This window comes from Tripterygium wilfordii, chromosome 6, assembly GCF_013401445.1.
Source record: "Tripterygium wilfordii isolate XIE 37 chromosome 6, ASM1340144v1, whole genome shotgun sequence".
NCBI classification, from domain to species: domain Eukaryota; kingdom Viridiplantae; phylum Streptophyta; class Magnoliopsida; order Celastrales; family Celastraceae; genus Tripterygium; species Tripterygium wilfordii.
Genome location: NC_052237.1, coordinates 1,081,208 through 1,103,059, shown reverse-complemented (window position 1 = coordinate 1,103,059; position 21,852 = coordinate 1,081,208). Strand labels below are relative to the sequence as shown.

The window sequence follows — 21,852 nt, the reverse complement described above, 5'->3', positions numbered from 1 at the left end:
TTTGGTTTAATGATGCAGTTTAAACGTTTTGATCACACTAGCCAATGGACTCGAGAGTGGTCCTAATTCGCTCAGCAAGCGCGTGAGTCTTATCGTTTCTTATGAGAAGATTTTTATTAATTTTTTAGGAGCCAAAGGGATGGCCAATTCAGCAAGCAATGCGGGACCAAACAAACATACACGCGGTCGAAAAAGAATCAAGAGCAGCCCATGTGGTTGGTCCACTGTAGTGCACCATATCAAGCCACGTAAGCGAATACGAATCTCCACTCCACGGCGATTACACGTCACCAAGAGATAAAAATATCTTGATAGGACCCGAGGAAGCAAAGCCAGACGGCGATAAGTCAAGATCTGCACGATGTATACGAACCACAGAAAGCCTTTGCTCCCTTATCAGCCAACACCTGGCGGCGGGGGACACCACAAACTTGGGCTCATTGGGTCAAAACCCTAGATCCGGAAGTTCGTAGTGGGCTCGTTAAGATGACAATTTTGCCCCCCATATCTCAACCACTCCCCAATACTAAAAATTTCGAGAAACATTTATTTGTTGACATCCTAATTTATAAGCCTCATGTTTCGAATTAAATGTTTTAAATTGACATAATTTGACTGTGTAAGAAACAGTAGGAGAAAGTCCCGAAAGGTAAATTTGTAATATAGAGCAAAATAAGGGTTGTTTCTATAAGTTACTGCAACTTGCCATTTCTTTTCGTCTTCCTACCCATACCATCACCAAATCGTGCAGGGGAGAGAGAAAATTCCGAGAAAGTAGAGCGAGAAAAATCTGGGAATACAGGGAAGGAGGGAGAGAATATAACTCAACGGTTGAAGAGTAGTTGGTGCTATAGAGAGTTGAATAATGAAGAGCTGTGAGCTTTGCAAGAGTCCGGCGACGAATTACTGCGAATCAGACCAGGCGAGCTTGTGCTGGGACTGCGACGCTAAAGTTCACGGAGCAAATTTTTTGGTGGCGAGGCACTCGAGGACCCTTCTTTGTCACGTGTGCCAGTCTCAGACTCCTTGGAAAGCCTCCGGTGCCAGGCTTGGAAACACGGTTTCCGCATGCGAGAGATGCGTAGATGGAACGAACGAAGGAGATGAAGAGAGCGAAGCGGGTAATGATGATGACTTCGATACCGAGGATGACGATCTCGATCAAGACGAGGAGGAGGATGATGATGAAGATGAGGATGGTGATAATCAAGTGGTGCCGTGGTCTTCTTCCACAACTCCGCCGCCGGCTGCGAGTTCCTCGAGCAGCGAAGAGTCTGTGACCAGGATCTCTGGTGCTGGCGCAGAAGCTTTTGAATCGATCAACGGTTTCACTTTTAAGAGAGTTCGAGAGAATGATTCCGATCTTGGCTTTCAAGTCAGTAGTTACTAGCAAATCATGTTTCCTCTGTTTTTTAACCCCTAATGTTGTTTTCACTTTGAATTTATTTTTCTTGTGTCTCGATTATATTGCTGGACGAATCCAACTGTTCATCTACTAGTCTAATTACGATTCGCCGTCGACACTACAGGCACATCAGTCCAACAATTACGGCGAAGCTACCTCTGGCGGCTCCACACGGCATTGTAGATCTCGAGTGGCTGATCAAGATACGCCGTCGAAAGATTAGGATCAGGCCGGTTCGAGATCCATGGAGATCACCGAGTCGCGGAAGCGATTTCATGGTCGTTGACGGTCTCACTTGTTCGTGATCTTAACCGACCGGATATTGTGAGGCGGTTGCGTGATATTTATAATTTGACCTATCTTTACTAACAGAAGTCGATAGTTGATCTTGGATTGACCATTCCTTAATTTGTACTAATCAGAGATCTTATCTGTGATTTGTTTGGAGATCGTGCATTTTGATTTTCGCTATGAAAAGCCAGCTATATTATTGTTTCTCTGGTTTGATCTGGGTTGTAATGTGCGCCTTTGATCATTGGTTTAAGCACATTGGAACGACAACTGTTGGCCTTTGTAAATTCATTATCTTTAGTGAATGAATTATGGTAGAATAATCTCTGAATAAGTCATATATTCGAAATTCAAGAAGCTCAAATGCATTTCGTCTATCAGAATCTACGGCACAAATTAAGTGACCAAAGAATTGAATTTATTTACTTTAGTTGTCAAATTAGTAATTGCAAAGAATTTCCATCAAAAAGTAATTGCAAAGATTATAATCTCGGGTCGTTTGTTCAGTACACATAGATTTTTTAACCTGTCAACATGTTAAGTTTGGTTAAATCTCTTGTCATAAAGATATTGTTCTCAATGGACTTGAAATTATCAAATTCAAGTTTTTTCGAGTCCATATAATTTGGTTTCAGAGTAACTTACCATTAGGTCATCACCAAGTTATTAACAAGTGATTTAATAAGGGGGATTGCATGACATAACAATCACTCGGTCAGCAAAGCCCAACACATGCTTTTTCTCCGATGCAGCAAACACTAGCTAGATAAACAAAACGGCTTACAAATAGGGGTCACAACAATGCTGTGATCAAAATAAAATCTGATTGGTTTAGTTTTTTAATTACTTTAATTAGGCGTCAGTTAGGGAGATATTTATAGTTGTTTAATTGAAAAATATCTGGTCCTTACATTAAAAATAAAAGATTAATACATTAATGTAATGTAACGTTTATGGCCGGCCATCACATCAAAGTGGGTGTTAACTTTATTTGGGATTGGAATTCTAACTTTATTCAAACAGAAACTCTATAATGCTACAGATATTAAAATCACTAATAGTACCATGGAAAGATATTGTGGTCGAGAGTCGTTCTTCATTCGTACTTCTCAAGCATCATAAATGATTTCATAAACTTAGAAGAGAGAGTTAGTGGTTAGTAATATCTTTCTCCTTTTTTGAAGTTTAGCGAGGATCGTTAACAGAGACGGAGAATCACTTGGGAGGAAAGAAAAGAATGGGATATGACATGTGGCTTTGGCTTGTGGTGGTAAAGATTTATCAGATCAGATGGGAAAGGGTGTTTGTGTGGTGGTGGTTGTATGCTTCTGAAACTCTCTAAATAACCGTGCAGATGTCATGGATTCCTCTTCGTTGATTGATCTTAGGATTCCAGTGAATAGTGATGGTGACTGGAGATTAATTTATCCATGAGCGCCCATCTGGATTTTCTTACGGCCAGTGTCTGTATGGCTATGCAAATTACTTTATTTTGATGGCCTACAAGGAAGTGATTTCTAAAATATGCTGCTGCCCAAAATTTATTTTTTTGGCAAGAAGTTGATGTAAAGCCGACATGCTATAGAAAAGAGGGTTCCACTCATTCGACGCGTAATAAGATTCCAACAGGTAAGTTCGTTCATACGCAGGATGCTTAATTACGCAAATTTCTACCATGATAAAGTGGGGGATCCATTTAGGATGGAAGCCTAAACAACTAATTGGTCAAGTAATTCATCATGCTCACAACTGCAACCACGCCAAAAACTAACAGATGCTGAGAAAAGAACGTTTTTCTTTTTTTGTCTGGCAAACACAGAGTTACAATGGGCTAAACGTTTACTTGCCCGACTCTGGGATAAAGCTACAGATGCATGAGATCATCTCTATAGGAACCATGTTCGAACTCTCCATAAAAGCTAATCAAAGCGCGGAAAATCAGAAGGGCGAGATTTTTGCTGCAAAGATGAAAATACGAGGAAAAAACGGAAATTGATAATATGCCCTTGAAACTGTAAAATGTGTCTAGTAGTAATATGAGCAACAGACTCAAGTTTGGACATCGATGAAAATCCATCCTGGTAAAGAAAACGAAAACGGCATAGTCTCACATATGGTCAATATGGCTATTGAAGTTAAGACAGTAGACCAGTTTACAAAAGCTAGAGGGTCTCATAAATAGACTCCAAGACCCCAGACTACAACACTGATTATACTCCATGCTAAATACAGCAATCAAACGGCTACCATGAAATGAGCACGGGTTTGAAAATTTATGAAATAATATGCTCTATGTAAAGAGTAATTATCTGAAAGTTGCTTATCATATGTATGTGTTCTTTTCTATCATATGTGCACAAAAATTAAAATACTGCCAAGATCCAACTACACATAATAAATCCGTTAAGAATTAAAGATATAAGTAGTTTAATACAAGTATAACATAATAACATATATATACACAAAAATTTATTGACAAGATCCAATTACTAGAGTTATTTCAAACACGAATTTCACTACAACCATATAAGCAATAACTTAAATATAACCCCACAGATTACATGGATTATAGTGTTGCATTATGATCTTTTTGAGATACTGACCTCCAAACCAATTGCCAAAACAAATTATAGGCAAAGAAGCCTTAATAAATTATTCATAAATTATGCTGACTCGGACTAGACTTCAAATACATTTGTTGGTTAAAAGAAACAAGGGATCCAAATCTAAACATAGATAAACAGTGAAGCCAAAACTGTAAACATAGATATTCTAGTTCAAGAAAGGCTGATTGGTTCATCACATAGTTGCTTCAACTCACTTTCAAGTACTTCATATAATTTTGCTCCTGTTCGCCTATAAACCCAAGTTTGAACATCTTTATCCCAATCATACCTGGATGGACCACTGTATAAAACCTAGATTTCAGATTACGAAGACAAATTGAGAAAAGGAGTGCAGGGTATAACAAAAATAACGGATTTCATTAATGCTTTTCCAATGTTTGTTCATATGCAACTCCATTCTCCCTCACGCCTTTCATGATACCTCATTACCTCTTTCCACTAGATTTCAGAATTTCGGCAAACAAACAATGAACATCATTAACCTGTCACTGGTGATGGAATGAGAACAAATGGGTAAGACAACCATATCTGACTATATATAGTCAATGTGTCAATCGAACTTAAGGAGTAAATATGTTACATATCCTCTAATCACTAGCCTTTGACTAAGTTGAGGATCCTACAAATAGACTTGACTTGACACCATATTCAATCATTTTGAAGTGAATCGATGCTTATCTTTGCCAGATGAAGTAAGAAACTGTTAACAATTATCTTCTTTATTACACATGGACTAGGAAGACTAGGGACTATGCTCTAAATCTTGTAGGATTATCATGGGTTAGATCTCAATGTTTCAACAAGGAACTTAATGAGTTGTAATGCTTTATTCGGCTCAGAGAATTAGAACAAGATACCACTCATTCATTAACCATCTCTTGGAAAGTTTAGTTGGGAAGAAAAAAATTCATTTGAAAACAATGAAAAGATACTTGGCTTAAAACTCTTAATTTGTGGTTCAATAAAAATTGTAACCTCAATATTCGCTCTCTCTTGGACACTATAAAATAATTCTTTCAGACCTTCTTGGTGCCTTACATTAATAAAACTATTATGCTCCATGGAAAATAAAATCAAATTAAGCAGAAAAACAAAAGGTACAGAAATTCAAAACTGTAGAAGTCAAGAACCATTCATACCTTACTGGGGAAGACAACCAAATTTGTCTATTTGGAGTTTGTTTGTTCAACACATAAGTGCCCAAAGCCCCAAGCTTTACAGTTAAAACATCACTCTATTAAATGCAAACACAAACTATATCAGACAATTTAAACTTTCAGAAATAGTAATTAGTATCCCATCTTCAAACACTAATCATCATAATTACCCCATAGTCTATGTCGAACCCATCAATTTGGATGTCATCACCATATTCCTGCTCAGCACCACAAATTCATATAAGAATTAGAATAAACATCACAATCACGCAGCAATAGGGAATTCCTCAAGCCATGAGCGGAAAAAACCAAAAACACTCTGAGATCAATACCAAAATTCACGCCAGACAACACAAATCAAAATTCAAAAAATACACCGGGTTGGTTTAGAATTCTGCATGTCAAGTACAACAAAATGCAATGTCAAAATTAAAGGTCGTTTACTCAGAACTTTGAACACAGAAATATAACAGTTTGCAGCACCTATATGGCAATAGCTAATAGCCATATTGCCACGAGCACACAACGATGCAAACACTTTGAACAATATGAGAAATACCTCAAGTTTCTCTTGCAGGTCATGGATTGTTAAATCAGCTAGACTTTGAAAATCTTCCTCCTGCAGAAGAGAACTGTATCCACATTAATCATTAGAATAATTACCCAAAATTACACGAATACAAGGAAAACAAAGGAAAATTTTACTCATGTATGAATTAAAAATTAAAAATAAGTGTAATCTACTTCAATGCTAGCCATTCACTAAAGATTGCATCTCCTATTCCAAACTGACAAACGAATCTCAACATTCAACAACCGTCGTTTCCCCGCTACCGAAAGAGAACATGTGCTAAAATTATCGTTTGATGTTCTGTTGAAATGAAGAAAAAATAAAGGGCAAGAGTGGTTAGTGAGTACCGGTAATCAATGGTGGCAGGGCCTTGAGATTCGTCGATATTGAACGGACGAGAGCAAAAGTTTCTGGAAGAGGCCGACGAAGGAAAGACATCAGTGTTTGAGCTAACAAGGAGATTAATACAAGCTTCAGGACGCAAAGCGCACGATCTCTGAACCGAAGACGAAGGATAAGGCACAGAAGGACATCGAGATTTAACAAGTCTTGAGAATCTTCTCATGGAAAGCAGTTTTGAAGCCATCGGTAGTAGCAAGCAGCAAGACGAACTGTACGGTGCATCCTTCTATGCGTATACCAAGATTTAAATGGGCCCGATGTGGGTTGGATTCAGCAGGGTTTTTTCAGCCCATTAAGTAACGGGTTTACACTTTACAGCAAACGGACCCTTACGTCCTAATAACCTTTTGGGCTGTCACATTTTTCACTTTTTTCATATTTTAAGTGATGTGAATCAAAATTCCACACGCAGACTCTATTCTATTTTTAAATCCAACTCGAAAGGGGGAAATACAAGACTCTATTCTATCGTTATACATAGGGCTGTTATTGGTACGGTTACCGTTACCAAACACGGAATACCGTTACCATACCAATTCTTTCGGTAATTCAAAAAATGTTACCATTACCGTTACCGGAAGAGTCGGTATACCGATGGTCGGTATACCGATCGATCGGTAATGGTAAGTCGGTAATTGGTAAATTTACCAATTCTTAAAACCTATTTAAAAAAGAGAAGAAAAAAATGCATCAAGTAGCATTGTGCTTAATAGTCATTGTATGAGACTACAACACTTTCATCTTGCCTACAATACCAATAATAAAAATGATAGATTAATGAGAAGGATCATTGTGGTACATGTGAATAAGAGAAAATACTTATCAATCGGAGAAAAAAAGAAAGGAGAATTCACATAACATTATTCCAACAATCTATAACGGAAAATCTTTCATTTCATTAATTTCTAATATTTTTAGTATCCGAAGTGTTTTAAACTCCATAGCAGGAAAGCTAGAAGAAACAAGATAAATAAGGATAAAAGATCATAATGGAAAGGGAGAAGAAAAGCATGTAATCAATACCAACAAAGCATTTTGTTATGTAACAAACACTGCTTTAAAGTTAATGAAATTGCTACGAGTGATATATAAATGATAACCCTAAAAATAATCAATGGTCTAGATTAAATTAGATCAATCTAATGGTCATAATTAAATAAAACTAAAACTAAAAATAATATTAATATATATTTAATATATATGTCGGTAATCGGGAAATTTACCGGTTTTGAACTTTGTTTACCGTTACCGTTACCGAAATCATCGGTAAATTTACCGTACCGAACAATTGGTAACGGTATACCAATCTTCTGCTATTTTCGGTAACCAATTCGTCGGTAATGGTATACCAATGGATAATTTACCATACCAGTAACAGCCCTAGTTATACACGCACAAAGCTGGAAAATCAATGGCAAAAGCTGGCAGAAAATCATTAAATGGTTTAATATATTACTACACGAACATCTCTAGAAAGTAGGAACACGAATATGTAAAAATGGTGGTGTTTCGAGATATCCGGCCCTTAACATTTTTTCTACCGATAACAACAAATATAAGTTTTGTTCGTGGGCATCTGATATGAACTTAAACTCTGGTCGATAGATTTCGAATACAAAAGTTTTCCACCTAACTACAGGTAAAGCATGTCAAAAGTCAACGCATAGTCAGAAGAGTATTATTTTAAATGAATATCAAATTCAGGATCTTCCGAATTCATACGAATTGATCTAGAAGAAATTCACTATCACCCAAATGGTTATTCGGCCCTTTACACACCACTGCTTTAGCATGTAAATATTAGAATCCACCGACCTCACTAGCATAATTTGTTCGAGTCCGGTGCTTATATAGATTGTCTTTTCCCAAATTTTCTTAACCACGGATTATACGATTAGAATGAAATATAGTATTCGATTGAGATTTTAACATAAAAATAAAAGAAGAAACAAATAAAGTAGTCTTTATTTCTTTTAAAAAGAAAAGCGCAAAATGCAAACCACCAATTCTAAAGAGAGAGTCATTCGCCCCTTTTTTTGAAGCATCCGATTCCGATCGAGCAGCATGCACAAAGACAACACACCGGGCACCTTTTTGTGGACTCAATTTAAGCTGCTATTTCAAATCATTTCGAAACAAAAAGAAACGTGTTTTCCATGCAGTTTAAATTACCACAGAATAAAATATATTTTGGGTTTTTGCTTGGCAATCAGAGCCGTTGATTTTGGCATAATAGAGTCGTATTCTAGGGTTAGCGTTTAAGCGATGGCTCTCTCGCGCCGTCCGTTGGAAGCAATAATAGAATTGTCGGACTCGGTCATGATAAACGTAAGTCACTAAAGTTGATACATATAACAGTAATAACGCTCTTTTCTCCTGGTTGCCCTCTCTTACAGGAACTCAATCTGGCTAGAGTTGGTAAGATCTCTCGATTTGGAATTTGTTAATTCTTCGTTTAATGATTACTTGTTATTCGTTACTTCTCGTTGTTTAGTATGATTCGAAGATTGTATTTGTCATCGGTTTGCTTGTTTCATTGGTTATTCTTAGCCCCCCAATTCAAGTTCTTCGTCTATTTTATGATCGAGGGTTGAATTCGCGTGTGCTATGGTGATTGCTCGTTATCCGGAATTCTTATTGATCTACAATTTGTGTGGTAGTCGAGCTTTTTGTATTTGATTTGTGTACTGTGTGATATGATCGCTATTTGTTTGTTTTCTCTTGTTCGAGAGATTTGCTGCTATCATTAACATGTGGAAATGGACCTTTTCCTCTGTTTTCTTGAAGTTCTTTTGAGACAATTTCGAGTTGGTGAGTGCTTAGGAATTTGGGAGAAGAATGTCCAATCTCGGATCTTGAAATTTTGGAAATTTTCATCTTTGGGCTGCTCTGTTTCTAAATTATATTTTTTTGTTCTCTCTGCAACCTTTTGGCTAATTAAAAAAGGGAGCATTTTGTTCTAGTAATAGACAAAGTCTTCTGCTGTTAGCTGCAATTTTGTTTTGGCTTTAGTTTTCCATTGCCAGTTGCAATTTTCGTTTTGGTTGTCAATAAGAACCGATTGGTAATAAGCCTCACTGAAGCTTGTATATCTTCTTTTCTATCCCAGCATTATGAAACGGTTGGATTGGACATCTAATGAGGGGAGATTGGAAACGACGTATGACTTGATTAAACTTACATTCCATCTCTTTTTTCTTGTTTCCTTTCCAAAGATTTAACAATGCTATTCTCTGCTGCGTTGATCATTGTACTTTCTACCATATCATCATTGGAAGTTGCAAATAGAGTTACACAGTGAAGTTTATGTATTTTTTCACAGTTCTCTATGTATACGCCAGTCTCTGAACTTTTCAGTTTTTCATTTCACTTGCAGGCCAGTATCTCTTATGCACTCAAGGGACAGGGGTTTCCTATTCTGCAAGGTTTATTTCACTCTGGCAGCTGCAACAAAGCCTAGCTCTACTCGCACCTCTAGGTGGGTGTGGGGTGAAAGCGAGGGAGTGATATTAGTTTGTGTTTTACGAAGATCAAGATCATCACACAGTTGGAGATTGAGTCGTCTTTTGGAGGGTCTATCCCTTGATTATGGCTAAGGTTCCCGTTTGACAAGTCCTTGAAGCTTGATAGTACAATTTCATATTTTCTAAGCAACTTAGGTTCAGATTTGGAGTTACAGAAATCAATGAGTTTATTGCATGGACGAGCTTCGATTTTATATGTAATGCACAAGTAGGTTGAGTGTGGATGTAGCTCTCATCAGTATCTACAAAATGTTTAGGTTTTCGTGCTTCCATGCTCATGTAATTAATTCTCACAAGCCAAAGGTAAGTAAATAATGCTCACGTAATTGGCACCAAGATGTAGTGGTTGCAGTCATTTTTCTTGGCTCTTTCTTACTTCAGGTTTTACTTATCCATCAGAAAATGGTTCAGCCTTCTTGTGAAGCAATGCATAAGACTTTGCAAGATATTCCCCAAATTCAAGCTCCCAAGCCATCATCTGATTCTACTGTCTTAAACTCATCAGCACAAGCTTATAGTCCAACTATGGCCTGCAGTCATCAAGTCACAAGTTCATTAATTTCTGTTGAGCATGGCTGGAAATCAGAGGAAATTAAGGGCAAATTCGCTCTGGAGACAGACACTGGGTTCCTTCAAAAGGGCCGTCTTATTAAAAGTCAGTCTCTTGGAAGTGGACTATGCCTGGAGGGAAGAAATCCTGGTGACAACGATACCGAGGATGAGGCAGATCACGAATTTTTTTCTGGCGTGCCACCAGAAGGCAGCCCCAACAGTGAGCATCGACAGGGTATGAGCTCAGATTCTCTCCACGTAAGTGCTGATCATGTTAATAATATATCAATCTTCTCAATTGGAGATCCTCAACATTTGGAGAAAGGTGGCCCTGAAACTTCTGATAACTTTTTATCTGGCGAGTATGCTAATGATTCAGGTGACCACTCACCTTGCACCCCTCTTGTCATTGTCAAATCTCGTTCTTTGTGCAACCTTGGTCATTTATCACCCGCTTCTGGAAAATGTTCTCCTTTCAAATCATTAGCACATCAGTCAAGATCTTCTGAAGACCTACATGTTTTAGATATGAGGCGGAAAGAAATTTGCACTCATGAGTTTGAAGAGCAGATACTGCAAGAGCGAGGATATGGAAAGGAGCGTGAAACTAATAAATACTACTTTGAAGTTTCTGTTGATGAGGGTTATGGTTCCTATAGTTATTCTGCTGTAGCTAAGGACTGGATCATACCAGGCGGCAATGAGGTATTTGGAAAGAACATCCAAGGCGAATCTTCCTTTCAACAGTCGGACGATTTTCCAAGCAAGAATTTTAAGATTAAGTGCATTGAAAAGTGGGTTAATGATCTTCAATACTGTAGCCCACTTGAAGAGGCGAATGAATCTTCCCCTTCTAAGGATCAGGTGAATGGAGATTCACCAATCTCTAATGGTCTGACCACTGCAAAATTGGATAGTAGGGTCACGCCTGGCATGGGAGCTGCCAAAAGATACATTTCTTCTTTGAGTGCCTTGGCAACCACAGCTCAGTTGTCAAATCACGGGTTGGTGGTGATTCCATTTCTTAGTACATTTGTAGGTCTAAGGGCACTTAATTTATCAGCGAATGCCATAGGTTTGTGTTTCAGGTTGAATTTCTCTCTATTGGTGATTTATTTTTGTGAACTGATTACTTACTTGCATTCATACTCTTTCCAGTGAGAATTACAGCGGGTGCACTCCCTCGGGGACTTCATGTGTTGAATCTGCCAAAAAACAATATCTCCACCATTGAGGGGTTACGTGAACTTACTCGACTTCGTGTACTGGATTTGAGCTACAACCGGATATTGAGAATAGGACATGGTATATCATATGCTGCCATCCAATATTAAAATGTCTAAATTTGCGACATGTTTATTTTATGAGCTATTATTAATTTACTTCCCCTTTATTTTTGCTAAAGGCCTGGCTTCTTGTTCCTCTCTCAAAGAGTTATACCTGGCTGGAAACAAGATTAGCGAGGTGGAGGGGTTCATCGTCTCCTGAAACTAACTGTGATGGATCTCCGCTTCAATAAAATCTCTACAGCCAAATGTCTCGCCCAGCTTGCTGCTAACTACAATTCCTTGCAAGCAATCAGCTTGGAAGGAAACCCAGCCCAGAAGAACGTTGGAGATGAACAACTGAAGAAAACTTTGGAAGGCCTTCTTCCACATCTGGTTTATTTTAATCGGCAGCCTATTAAAGTCAGCACTTTAAAGGATGCTGCAGACCGATCAGTTCGACTTGGAATTAGTGCTCGTCAAGGTGATCGTGGCCTTAGATCAGAAAACAAGGGTATGAGGAAAGCTGGCCATGGTCTAGCTGCACAACGGCCATCGTCTTCAACTCATGGTCGTAAAAGTCAAGCCATCATGTCACCTAAACGATCCAGAGGCAGGCATGTCCGCCTACCCCCACCTCCAAGTGGCACGAAAGCAACCACAAGGGATCAGCATCACCTCTATGATTTTGGCAATAGACTCCTTAACCTTAAGTCAGAGTTATCAATTCATAGGAGTCGAAGTGAAGGAGCTTTGGGAGCACTCTGAGATGATTTCTTGCCACTGGAAGGCACGTCTCTGGGTTTTTGGTTGTGGTCTCTTTGTTAGCATTTATGTTACTCCGAGGATATTTCATAAGCTTGTGTTGGCAACTTCATATGATTTTAGTCATTGAGTACTTAATTCTGGTAAGCATTAGTTCTTTTTTTTCTACTCTTTCTGAATGATGCTGGCCTCCGTGGGAAAATAAATTTTGAAGACTTTAGCTCATATAGGCATACTAGTATCCCATTTTTACAATTTTATTTTCGCCCCATTTCTTTTATGCTTGATCTAAATAAATGGTGAGTGCAGTCTTTACAGTATATTGCAAGAATAAGAGCACGTAGATTCATCCATCATATAGCAAGCCATAGGTTCTGACATTGCCTTATTTCAGAACTTGAACCACCATTTCATGTTAAATTTGTCCTGTGATGAAGTATAAAGTGGCGTTTTTCCAACAAGATTAACGAATCAGTGAATCACAGCCAAAATAGGATAAAGTACCGGGTTTGTCAAGGAATTGATACACACACAGGGAAATCAGTTTCTATCTGATAACAGTATTGCCCTCCGTAAGAGAGCTATGAAGATTCAAAGAAACATAGAATCGTAGAATTACAATTCAATGCAAAAGCACTCCAACTTGTGACTAAGAAAACAAAGACCAACAAATGTAGCTACCACCATTCATATTTACAGGCCATAAATCTGCCATCCAACAAGCTCATAACATTCTTGAAAGTTCTTCGCTACTGCAATGCTTGCCTGTTTTCTATGGCTTAATCATCTCCTGCAACGGGAACAAAAATTAAATATAGTTCTTCTTGGAACTCAAATTTATGCTCTCAAAACATGAAGAATATACAAAAAGACTAAGATAAAGTTGGAGTCAAAACAGAGGATAAAACGGCAGAAAAAAGTCGTATGTTAACAACCAAAGCCCTGTACAAGTACAATTTATCTTCTTCATTATGTGAGTGTGTTACAAATACCATCATTAAGGAGGATTACAAGTATTTTAAACGGAATTGGTGCCGAAAGTTCAAAAAAAAACCTGGAAATATCAATAAACTTGCTATTCGTTGAGATATAAGAATTTGGAAAAATATTTGTTAGGAGTAAAAAAAACCATCAAAGGACACTGTACTAATCAATCTCAAAATAACTCAAAAACTAATTGTGGTATGTAAAACAAACTTTGTTTATCCGAGCTCAACAATACCAACTCATCCCACCAAGTGAAAAACCTTTTTTTTCTTTCACTGGCAACCAAGTGGAGGCACCTAATATACAAGATCGAAGGGAAATTTTCTAACTTATCCAAATTAGACATACACAATAATTTGAATTAATGCTTATTGAGCTGTCTTGAGTCGAGTTCACATCTTCAGAAATGAATGCAAACATGCTGTGGATTAGGCTGAGGCTCCAGAAAGGATGGCAGAATGCAATATTTCCACTTCCAGCCTCCAGGGGAGGCGGAAAAGGGTCAGCATTGTTTCAATGCAAACACATTCACATACAAAATAAACAAAACAATCAGGCTGAATGAAGAAAGTGGGGGGTGAGGGCAGAATATAACTGAGAACAGTTTTAAAAGCTACAACAGGATAGCAGGTAGCCAAAGAGACAAATATAGATAAAAACTACGCTACACTAGTAGGTAACCAATGAGGAAACTCCAGATGATGTTCTCACATACAACTGAACATTAGCCTTGATTAGTTTCTGTCAAAGATAACTATTGGGACCTATCACAATAGAAAAGGGAATGAAGGCGCCCCCTTCTATTACATTTTAACAACTTATTGAAAGATCTCCCAACCGAGAGCTCCCTGGTGAGTGGTGACAATAGAGAAACTAAACCATGTGATAGGGTGAAGTGGCTTCATTTGCTTCTAGCTAGGGCCTAGTAATGTTACCCCAGAAAGCATAGGGACATCCCACGATTATACTACTTACCCACAGGTTCATAATTCCCGCAGCATCAAGCAAATGTATAGTCTCACGCCCAAGCAGAAAGGTAGTTTCTATAACTTTATCACACTCACTCAGAGTACACAAGAATCCTCTCTTCCATTTATGGAAACCATCACAAAGTTTGACATGGGAGAATTTTTATTCCCTTGCCCCTCAACTGTTCCTTCCATCTCTCAATAAACCAAACATAGCCTTCCCACACTTGGACCCACCACATAATCAACCCTATGACTAATGAAACTTCAAATCAAATTAGGAAACTAGCTAATGTGGAACATCATTAACATCATTAGAAACAAAAAACAGAAGCCAATAAGTATCAATTTTGAAGAGGTTTTCAGTTCAAATCCCCAAACCTGGCTGCTCATCAGAAGCATCATGATACTCCGGTTCCTCCTCCGGCACTGGGTGTAGCTCCGCCTCTCCTACAATCCCTTTCTTGCCTGCAACGCTGGGCTCGCCTCCATTCCCAACCTCGCCATCATTTTCCTTCTCATCTGGATACCTGACAACCACCACAGGACATACGCAGTGATGCACACAGTAATCACTCACACTCCCCAACCTTCCCTTGCTATTCCTCCTTGCCGCGCCAAATCCTCGGCTACCCATGATAACGGCGCTCAGCCCTAGCCTCTCGACCTCCAAGCAAAGCCGCTCCTGCATGTCATGGTCCTTCACGATATGGATCTTGAACGGTATCTGCGCCTCGATCAAGGGATGCGCGAGTGAGTTCGCTTTGGTTGTTGTGAAGTTGTCGAAATCATCCTCCAATTTCTGCTGCTGCGATGGGTCTTCCGTATTATTATCGTCACTATTGTTGCGCGTATTAATATGTACCTGGATGGAACCCCAGTCGGCGCCGTAGAGAACATTGGTAGGGCGGACATGGAGGAGGATGACTGCGTCCCCTGGACGAAGGTAGTTCTGGACGGCCCAATTGACGGCGTACGCACTCTCGTCGCTGAGATCAACGGCGATCGCAATACGGCGCTGAGCCCCTGCCGTTGGGGTCGGCGTGGCTGAGGTAAGGGTCATGCGAGGGGAGGACGGCTGGATACGCACCGGCGCCGGCAGTGGGATAGGAAGATCAGCGTCTTGGTGGTTCATCTTGAATCGAAATCTTGTGGTAAATAGATGTCCGAGGGATTCGTTTGATCAAGCGAATGAAAAAACGAAAAAGGCAATGAATGAGTTGTAATAAAAAACAGTTCGACGACGGATCGTGGAACTGGAAGGGCTCCTTTTATTTGATTCTCCTTATTTTCTTTTATTTATTGATTACTGTCATTAAACTGTTTCTTATAGCCGTTTAATCACGTCTATTTCGTACAGTTTTCGAACTCTTTAAATTATCGCCCAGATTGGGGGAGGATTGGGCCCACTTGGAAATTTCAAACCCCTCATCAAATGATAGCTAGGAAACTTCACAATCTTTGCTTTTATTTTTATTTTTTTTGTTTTATTTATAATTGAAAAACGAGTTTTGTGCGCAACATAGACTGAGAAAATGACCAAAACGAGATATAATTGAAGACAATAACATAAACAAAAATCTAAAATGGAACCCAAAGATGAGCCAAAACCAGTTTTCCAATGTTCTGGTGAGTCATGTTTTGAAGATGGAGACATCAACGGATGATAATCTCTGAACAACTCAACATTACCTGGCATGGGCGTCATAAGTATAACACAATGAAGATAATAATATGATCATTTTTTGGATTTAAACAGTAATTAAAAAAATGTCAAATAGCTTTTTCTTTTATTCGAACTTTAATTAAAAATATTCCTAAAAAATAACCGATATGATCTTAAAAAACAAAATTGGTATGGCTGTAAAAATCGTACAGAATTTCAAAGGTAAATGGAACTTCGAACTCCATTCATGTTGTGATAATTTATTTTATTGCCTTGACAACACAAAACGATAAGACTCAATCATATTTTTATGTAGATGGCAGATGGGATGGGTTAGTGACGCGAATTGTTTATAATGTTGACAAATACTTGTTGTCATCATTTGATTGGTTATGATGACCCCTTCTTTATTGATCTTCCTTTTCTTGTTTCTTTTTGGATGAATTATCCGGTTTGATCCATGTTTACGATACAACATAGTATTGTTATTAGTTAAGATTTAATGGAGAAACTGCTCCCAATGATTTTATGCTATTAAAATTTGTATCCCATATCAGTTATGTGTAAGTCATTGATGTGATTTATAAACAAATATGAAATATCTCTCAATCAAGAGGGCCCTCTCAAATACAAAGTCATGCGAACCTTAGGTATGAAGCGGATAATACCCTTCTAGTGGTTTAGGTTGGGTTTATCTGGTACTCTCACAAGTATCCGATTTATGACATCTATTTATTCATATATTAGGTAACATGATATTAATCATAACCGAATCTACAAGTATGGAGAGTGTTAAAACGTGTATCCCACATCGGGTAGATACCTTCTAGTGGTTTAGGTTGGGTTTATCTGGTGCTCTCACAAGTATCCGATTTATGACATCTATTTATTCATATATTAGGTAACATGATATTAATCATAACCGAATCTACAAGTATGAAGAGTGTTAAAACGCGTATCCCACATCAGGTAGATATAAGTTACTGATGTGGTTTATAAATAAATATCAAATCTCTCTCACCCAATAGTGTCATTTTAATGATACAATCGTGTAGGCATTAGTCTCAAAGCGGACAATACCTCTTCGAATTATTTATGTTAAATTTATATGATGCTCTATCACAAGTATCCAATTTATAATATCAACATATTTATTCATGTATTAGGTAACATGACGCTAACAATTATTCTCATGGCCTTCGTAACATCATTTTGTAAAGGTCAGAAATCAAGTACAATCATACACTAAAATCACTTTCGATCCTGTTAGCATCAATAATAGTTGGCAAGTTTTCACATCAATTTATGTGCATCCCCAAAATCTAGTGCCCTCAATTGAAGGTCTCTTTGGGTGTCCCATGCTTAACGTGTCCGCATTTGTTTCAGGGCAACAAATGCTATTAGGTAATGCGGGAGATAAGTTATAAATGCATGCATGATGAGAAAGCAATATAAGTCGGAGTTTATTAAATTTTCAAGAGAGATTAATTAATCAGTTTAATAATCGTAAGAGCATTTATAGTGGTCACCAAATATCCAGCACTCTAAAATCATTCTCTCTCTTTTCATCTATCATGCGTGGCACAATTTAATTGAATGAGTGAATCTCACAATATACACTATCCATCAACACTCCATACATTCCAACACTTCATACTCATTTTCTCTATTTTCTCTCTCTTCATTTTCATATTCTCTCTCTTCATTTTCATCAACTCTCTCTTCCTTTTCATCATATCTCTCATCCTTTTTATCATCTCTCTTCCTTTTCATCATCTCTCACTTCACTATTCATCAACTATATATATACTCAAACTCTCAAGTATCATTTTTCCACAATTAAATTTTCAAGTGTCATTTTTCACCCATTGTGTGCATGTAGCGCTATACTCATAAAAAAAGTAACATTTCAAATACGTGAAATACACTCCATTATACTCATTGTGAACATCTAACACTTAACTTATCAAGAAAGTATCATTTCAAGTACTTCAAAATCATCCCATTGTGGATGCTCTAAAGATTGAGAGCATTCCATTCCACACAGTTTTGAACAAAAGCCCATTAATTTTTATGGGCTGGGCCATTTCACTCATCACAGACCGCAGCACATAAGCAGACGACGTCGTTTCATTGTTGCGTAAATATAAATTATAGATCTGGCGCATTCAAAACTTTCAAATCAAATTTCACCGGCAAAACAGAACATCGCGAAAAGTTCTCTGAAAGCGGAGAAGGCACGCCGTACTCGCATATGGAGAAAGGCCTGATCTCGGTGGATCAATGGTCGGAGGGGATTCAGGTGTACGTCCTGACGCACCTGCACTCGGACCACACGAGAGGCTTGACATCGGCGTGGTCCCAGGTCCGCTCTTCTGCTCCCGACTAACCGTCAAACTCTTTCCCTTCCAGTTCCCCGATTTCGATCTATCCTTGCTCCGCGTCCTCGACGATGGATCCTGATACTCCGTTCCCTTGGTCTTTCCTTCATCTGGATCTGAAACGGTTGAGCAAGTTATGGCCATAGACGCTCATCACTGCCCTGGTACGTTGACGAGTGTTGTCGAGTGCATATTAACTGTTTGATTTTAGTTCTCAGACTCAGAGAAGGAATTAAATTGAGCTTGAAGATTTCTGTTCTTGCTTGTCATGACCGTGAGGTAAATTATGTGACATGTTTGTGTACTTTCAGTTTGTGCTAGATCTGATGTTTTCTAGCCTTTTGCGTGTGTGTGTAATTAACAATCTTATTTGATTGTTTTACAATTCATTTTATATTCCTCATTAATGTGAGTGTGCGCCTGCTTAGTATCATGCAAAGAGAACTAGTTTGTCTTGGTAGGGTGGCCTTATTGTTTGATATTACAGTAAATGGTGTAGTACTTTGACTTGTTTCGTTGTTCCTCTATGAAATGGATAAGGTGTTAAGATAGAGATCATCAGAATTACATGCACTACTGTTTTTGTCTTCTAAAAAGAAAATCAGCTCTATCATTGCAGATTAAAATTTTCCTGCACTGTACGAAATGTTTTTTTTCCTTCAAATTTTCAGTGTTCTGTTATCCACCAGGAGCAGTTATGTTATTGTTCCGTGGAAATTTTTGTTGCCTGCTTTATACAGGTGATTTCCGCTGGAAAGCAGATAGTGAGAGGGTGAAGACAGGAAGGACAATTACTCGCAAATTTTGTTTTCTTAAATTTTCTCCTAGGTTGACTGACAATATGAATTTAGAACACCTTGCACATGAGCAATACTCTGATAAGCTGTATGCGCTTGTAGTTGATTCAACATTACCTCTTTGAACAGAATGAGCAACTTTAAGCAGCTTTCTTTGCTGAAAAAAAATAAAATAAAACAACATTTCTCGCAAATTTTGTTTTCTTAAATTTTCTCCTAGTTTGACTGACAATATGAACTTAGAACGCCTTGCACATAATCAATATTCTGATAAGTTGTATGCGCTTGTAGTTGATTCAACATTACCTCTTTGAACAGAATGTACAACTTTAAGCAGCTTTCTTTGCTGAAAAAAATATAACACACTAAGAAACAGAGATGCTCAGCTTTTCTTTAATCATTTCTGCAAAGTTTTGGTGAGATATGAAACTTCGTCTGCTTCATTAGGCAATTAATATTTAATACGAGTATCATTTGCTGTAGGGCGTTGCAGTACTTCATCAATGGAAAGCCAGAGTATTTCAGAAGCTTTTTCCTTTGAGGCACTGATTTTGCTCCTGCTGATTGCAGGTTGTAAACATAATTGCTTCACATCCAGAACACGACATTATCTTTGGGATGGACTCTTTGGGGAAGGAAGTTCTATTAACCCAAATTTCTTGCATGCTGAAAGCAAAGGTCTGTCTCTGTTAGTCCAGCTATTTCTTGATGCCATTGTCAACTCTGAACTCTTGATATATGAGTTGGCCCTCTATGGCTTGTCATGTTACAACTCAGTACATGCTTCATAGCATATGTCACCACTTCCTATTTAACAAGTAATTTTTAGTTCAACTTAATAATAAGCACCTAACTTTCTCCTGTATACATATTGTGCCCACCCAAGTTTCCCTGCCTTTCTCAGCTCTCCTTTACACATGTACCAGCTCAAAGATTGATTCAACTATCCCGTTTAAATTTTACCAAAAGAAATCACTGATTTGATGCACACTCTAATTGTGTAACAACTACAAACGGAAAAGAACATGGGATACTGAGATTCTCATTTTATTTGTCTCTTTTTGTGGGAGCATCGCTGTTCAGTTGTTCGGTTTTGTTTTCTCTTCTATAGATGTGGGTGTGTCCAGAACGCTTGCAGACCTTGCATCTTCTTGGATTTCATGACATTTTTACGACCAAAACAACTCTTACTAGAGTACGAGCTGTTCCTCGTTATAGTTTTAGTATTGACACTCTGAGGAGCTTGAAAGCAAATGTTGTTTTCAAGATTTTAATCCCAATGTCACAAAGAGGAAAAGAAAAAGGACCATAGTGGATTGTCTAGGAGTTCATCTGAGCAGGGTGAGTGTGTTGAGACGGAAACGATGTGGAGCAAAGATTGTGGAAAGTGAAAGTTCTCTTTGATTACTTTTCAAGGTTTTGCAATCAATCAGGTGAGTTTCAAAATTTTAATTTCATGTTGCTTTTAGTAGTAATATCTTCAGTTGAAAATAAACTGCAAAGTTCAATTTTGACTGTGGGAAGTGCAAAAGAATGTTTTCATCTTCCTCAGTGTCTATTAAACTAGATTCTAGAATGAATAGAATATATGAACTTCATAGTGATTCATTCCTCACAATGGTGGTGTTCTATTTATGGCAGAAGCCTTACCTCTGCTGGAACCCATGGTTGTTTGCTGTATGTATCCAGCCATCGCGGCTATCAGATGATATGCCAATACATTCGTGAATATTTTGTCCCGGTGTTCTGGTACCATGATTTCCGTATTCGATTTCCATTCATATTCGTCACTCCAGTGGTATGTACTGATTAAATTCATGGCAGAAACCTTGTTTTTGCAGGAACTCATGAGCCGTGGCATCTGCTTTGCTCATACAGCCTTCGTCATCTATTAGGATTTTTCCCGTGCTTGGTACAATGTTACCACATGGTAAGAATTTCAGCCAAAAATGATTTTGACATTTTCAAAAGCTTAGCCTACTTTGTTTTAGAGATTTGAATCCCGATACTATGTTAGCAAATTGGACCTAGGGGGTAGCCCACATTAATGGGCCTACAATTGGGCTTATTTTACAAGTGGTTTGAGAGGCCCATTATGGCTCACTAGACCATGGCTTATGAGCTTGGGTCTAATTTGCTAATAAGATTTGGGGATGCTCTTTATACCGTGTTCTATTAATAGACTACACGTTCATCTGAGCAGTTTTATTCTGAATCAAAAGTTTCTCAAGATCTCTGGGTAGTTTGTACGTCAAGCGATTAAAAGAGGGTAATGTGGAGAGTACTAACCCTTTTAAGTTACATGTCTCCTTGAATGCAACTACTTAATATTGAAAAATCCACATTTTTGTTACCATCTAAGTCATAATCCCAAATAATAGAAGTTGTGAGGTTTCACTTTGAAATTTTTTTAAAACTATGCCATCACTACGTGAGTTTTCCTGTGATACCAGTCGGATTCAGTCAAAAATTAGAACATACACTTATGCCATCT

At 38.1% G+C, this 21,852-nt stretch overlaps 3 protein-coding genes and 2 pseudogenes across 5 annotated transcripts; 3 read left to right on the top strand and 2 right to left on the bottom strand.

Annotated features, from left to right (window-relative positions):
* Window positions 1-135: 135 nt before the first annotated feature.
* LOC119999759 (zinc finger protein CONSTANS-LIKE 2-like) lies at window positions 136-2,030 on the top strand. The gene is made up of 2 exons (XM_038847496.1): window positions 136-1,375; window positions 1,530-2,030. Exons 1-2 carry the CDS (start codon window positions 866-868, stop codon window positions 1,626-1,628), a joined length of 609 nt encoding a protein of 202 aa, XP_038703424.1. The 5' UTR covers window positions 136-865; the 3' UTR covers window positions 1,629-2,030.
* A 1,444-nt stretch (window positions 2,031-3,474) lies between these two features.
* Window positions 3,475-6,721, bottom strand: LOC119999662 (frataxin, mitochondrial-like). Of its 3 annotated transcripts, none has more exons than XM_038847360.1 (5): window positions 6,399-6,721; window positions 6,040-6,112; window positions 5,651-5,698; window positions 5,463-5,557; window positions 3,475-3,654 (listed from the first exon to the last, which is right to left on the bottom strand). In XM_038847360.1, the coding sequence occupies exons 1-5, from the start codon at window positions 6,635-6,637 to the stop codon at window positions 3,561-3,563; spliced, it is 549 nt and encodes a 182-aa protein (XP_038703288.1). In that variant the 5' UTR covers window positions 6,638-6,721; the 3' UTR covers window positions 3,475-3,560. The 3 variants fall into 3 exon arrangements, with proteins under 3 accessions (XP_038703288.1, XP_038703287.1, XP_038703289.1); XM_038847359.1 differs by lacking the exon at window positions 3,475-3,654 and adding an exon at window positions 4,107-4,603 and having other exon boundaries at window positions 6,399-6,709; XM_038847361.1 differs by lacking the exon at window positions 3,475-3,654 and adding an exon at window positions 4,610-4,811 and having other exon boundaries at window positions 6,399-6,719.
* Window positions 6,722-8,790: 2,069 nt separating this feature from the next.
* Window positions 8,791-12,784, top strand: LOC120000328 (annotated as a pseudogene).
* Window positions 12,785-13,034: 250 nt separating this feature from the next.
* Window positions 13,035-15,804, bottom strand: LOC119999254 (universal stress protein PHOS32-like). The gene is made up of 2 exons (XM_038846725.1): window positions 14,896-15,804; window positions 13,035-13,349 (listed from the first exon to the last, which is right to left on the bottom strand). Exons 1-2 carry the CDS (start codon window positions 15,647-15,649, stop codon window positions 13,339-13,341), a joined length of 765 nt encoding a protein of 254 aa, XP_038702653.1. The 5' UTR covers window positions 15,650-15,804; the 3' UTR covers window positions 13,035-13,338.
* Window positions 15,805-18,362: 2,558 nt separating this feature from the next.
* On the top strand, window positions 18,363-21,521 carry LOC120000073 (annotated as a pseudogene).
* The last annotated feature ends 331 nt before the right edge of the window (window positions 21,522-21,852 follow it).

Bases quoted from the DNA above. Each gene is read 5' to 3' on its own strand.
- LOC119999662 (XM_038847359.1), bottom strand. From the start codon at position 6,637: ATGGCTTCAAAACTGCTTTCCATGAGAAGATTCTCAAGACTTGTTAAA. The intron at 5,699-6,039 runs GTATTTCTCATA...GGTGCTGAGCAG, and splicing joins ACCTGCAAGAGAAACTTGAG to GAATATGGTGATGACATCCA. The intron at 4,604-5,462 runs GTATGAATGGTT...GGTTTTATACAG, and splicing joins TGGTTGTCTTCCCCAGTAAG to TGGTCCATCCAGGTATGATT.
- LOC119999254 (XM_038846725.1), bottom strand. From the start codon at position 15,649: ATGAACCACCAAGACGCTGATCTTCCTATCCCACTGCCGGCGCCGGTG.
- LOC119999759 (XM_038847496.1), top strand. From the start codon at position 866: ATGAAGAGCTGTGAGCTTTGCAAGAGTCCGGCGACGAATTACTGCGAA. The intron at 1,376-1,529 runs GTCAGTAGTTAC...TCGACACTACAG, and splicing joins ATTCCGATCTTGGCTTTCAA to GCACATCAGTCCAACAATTA.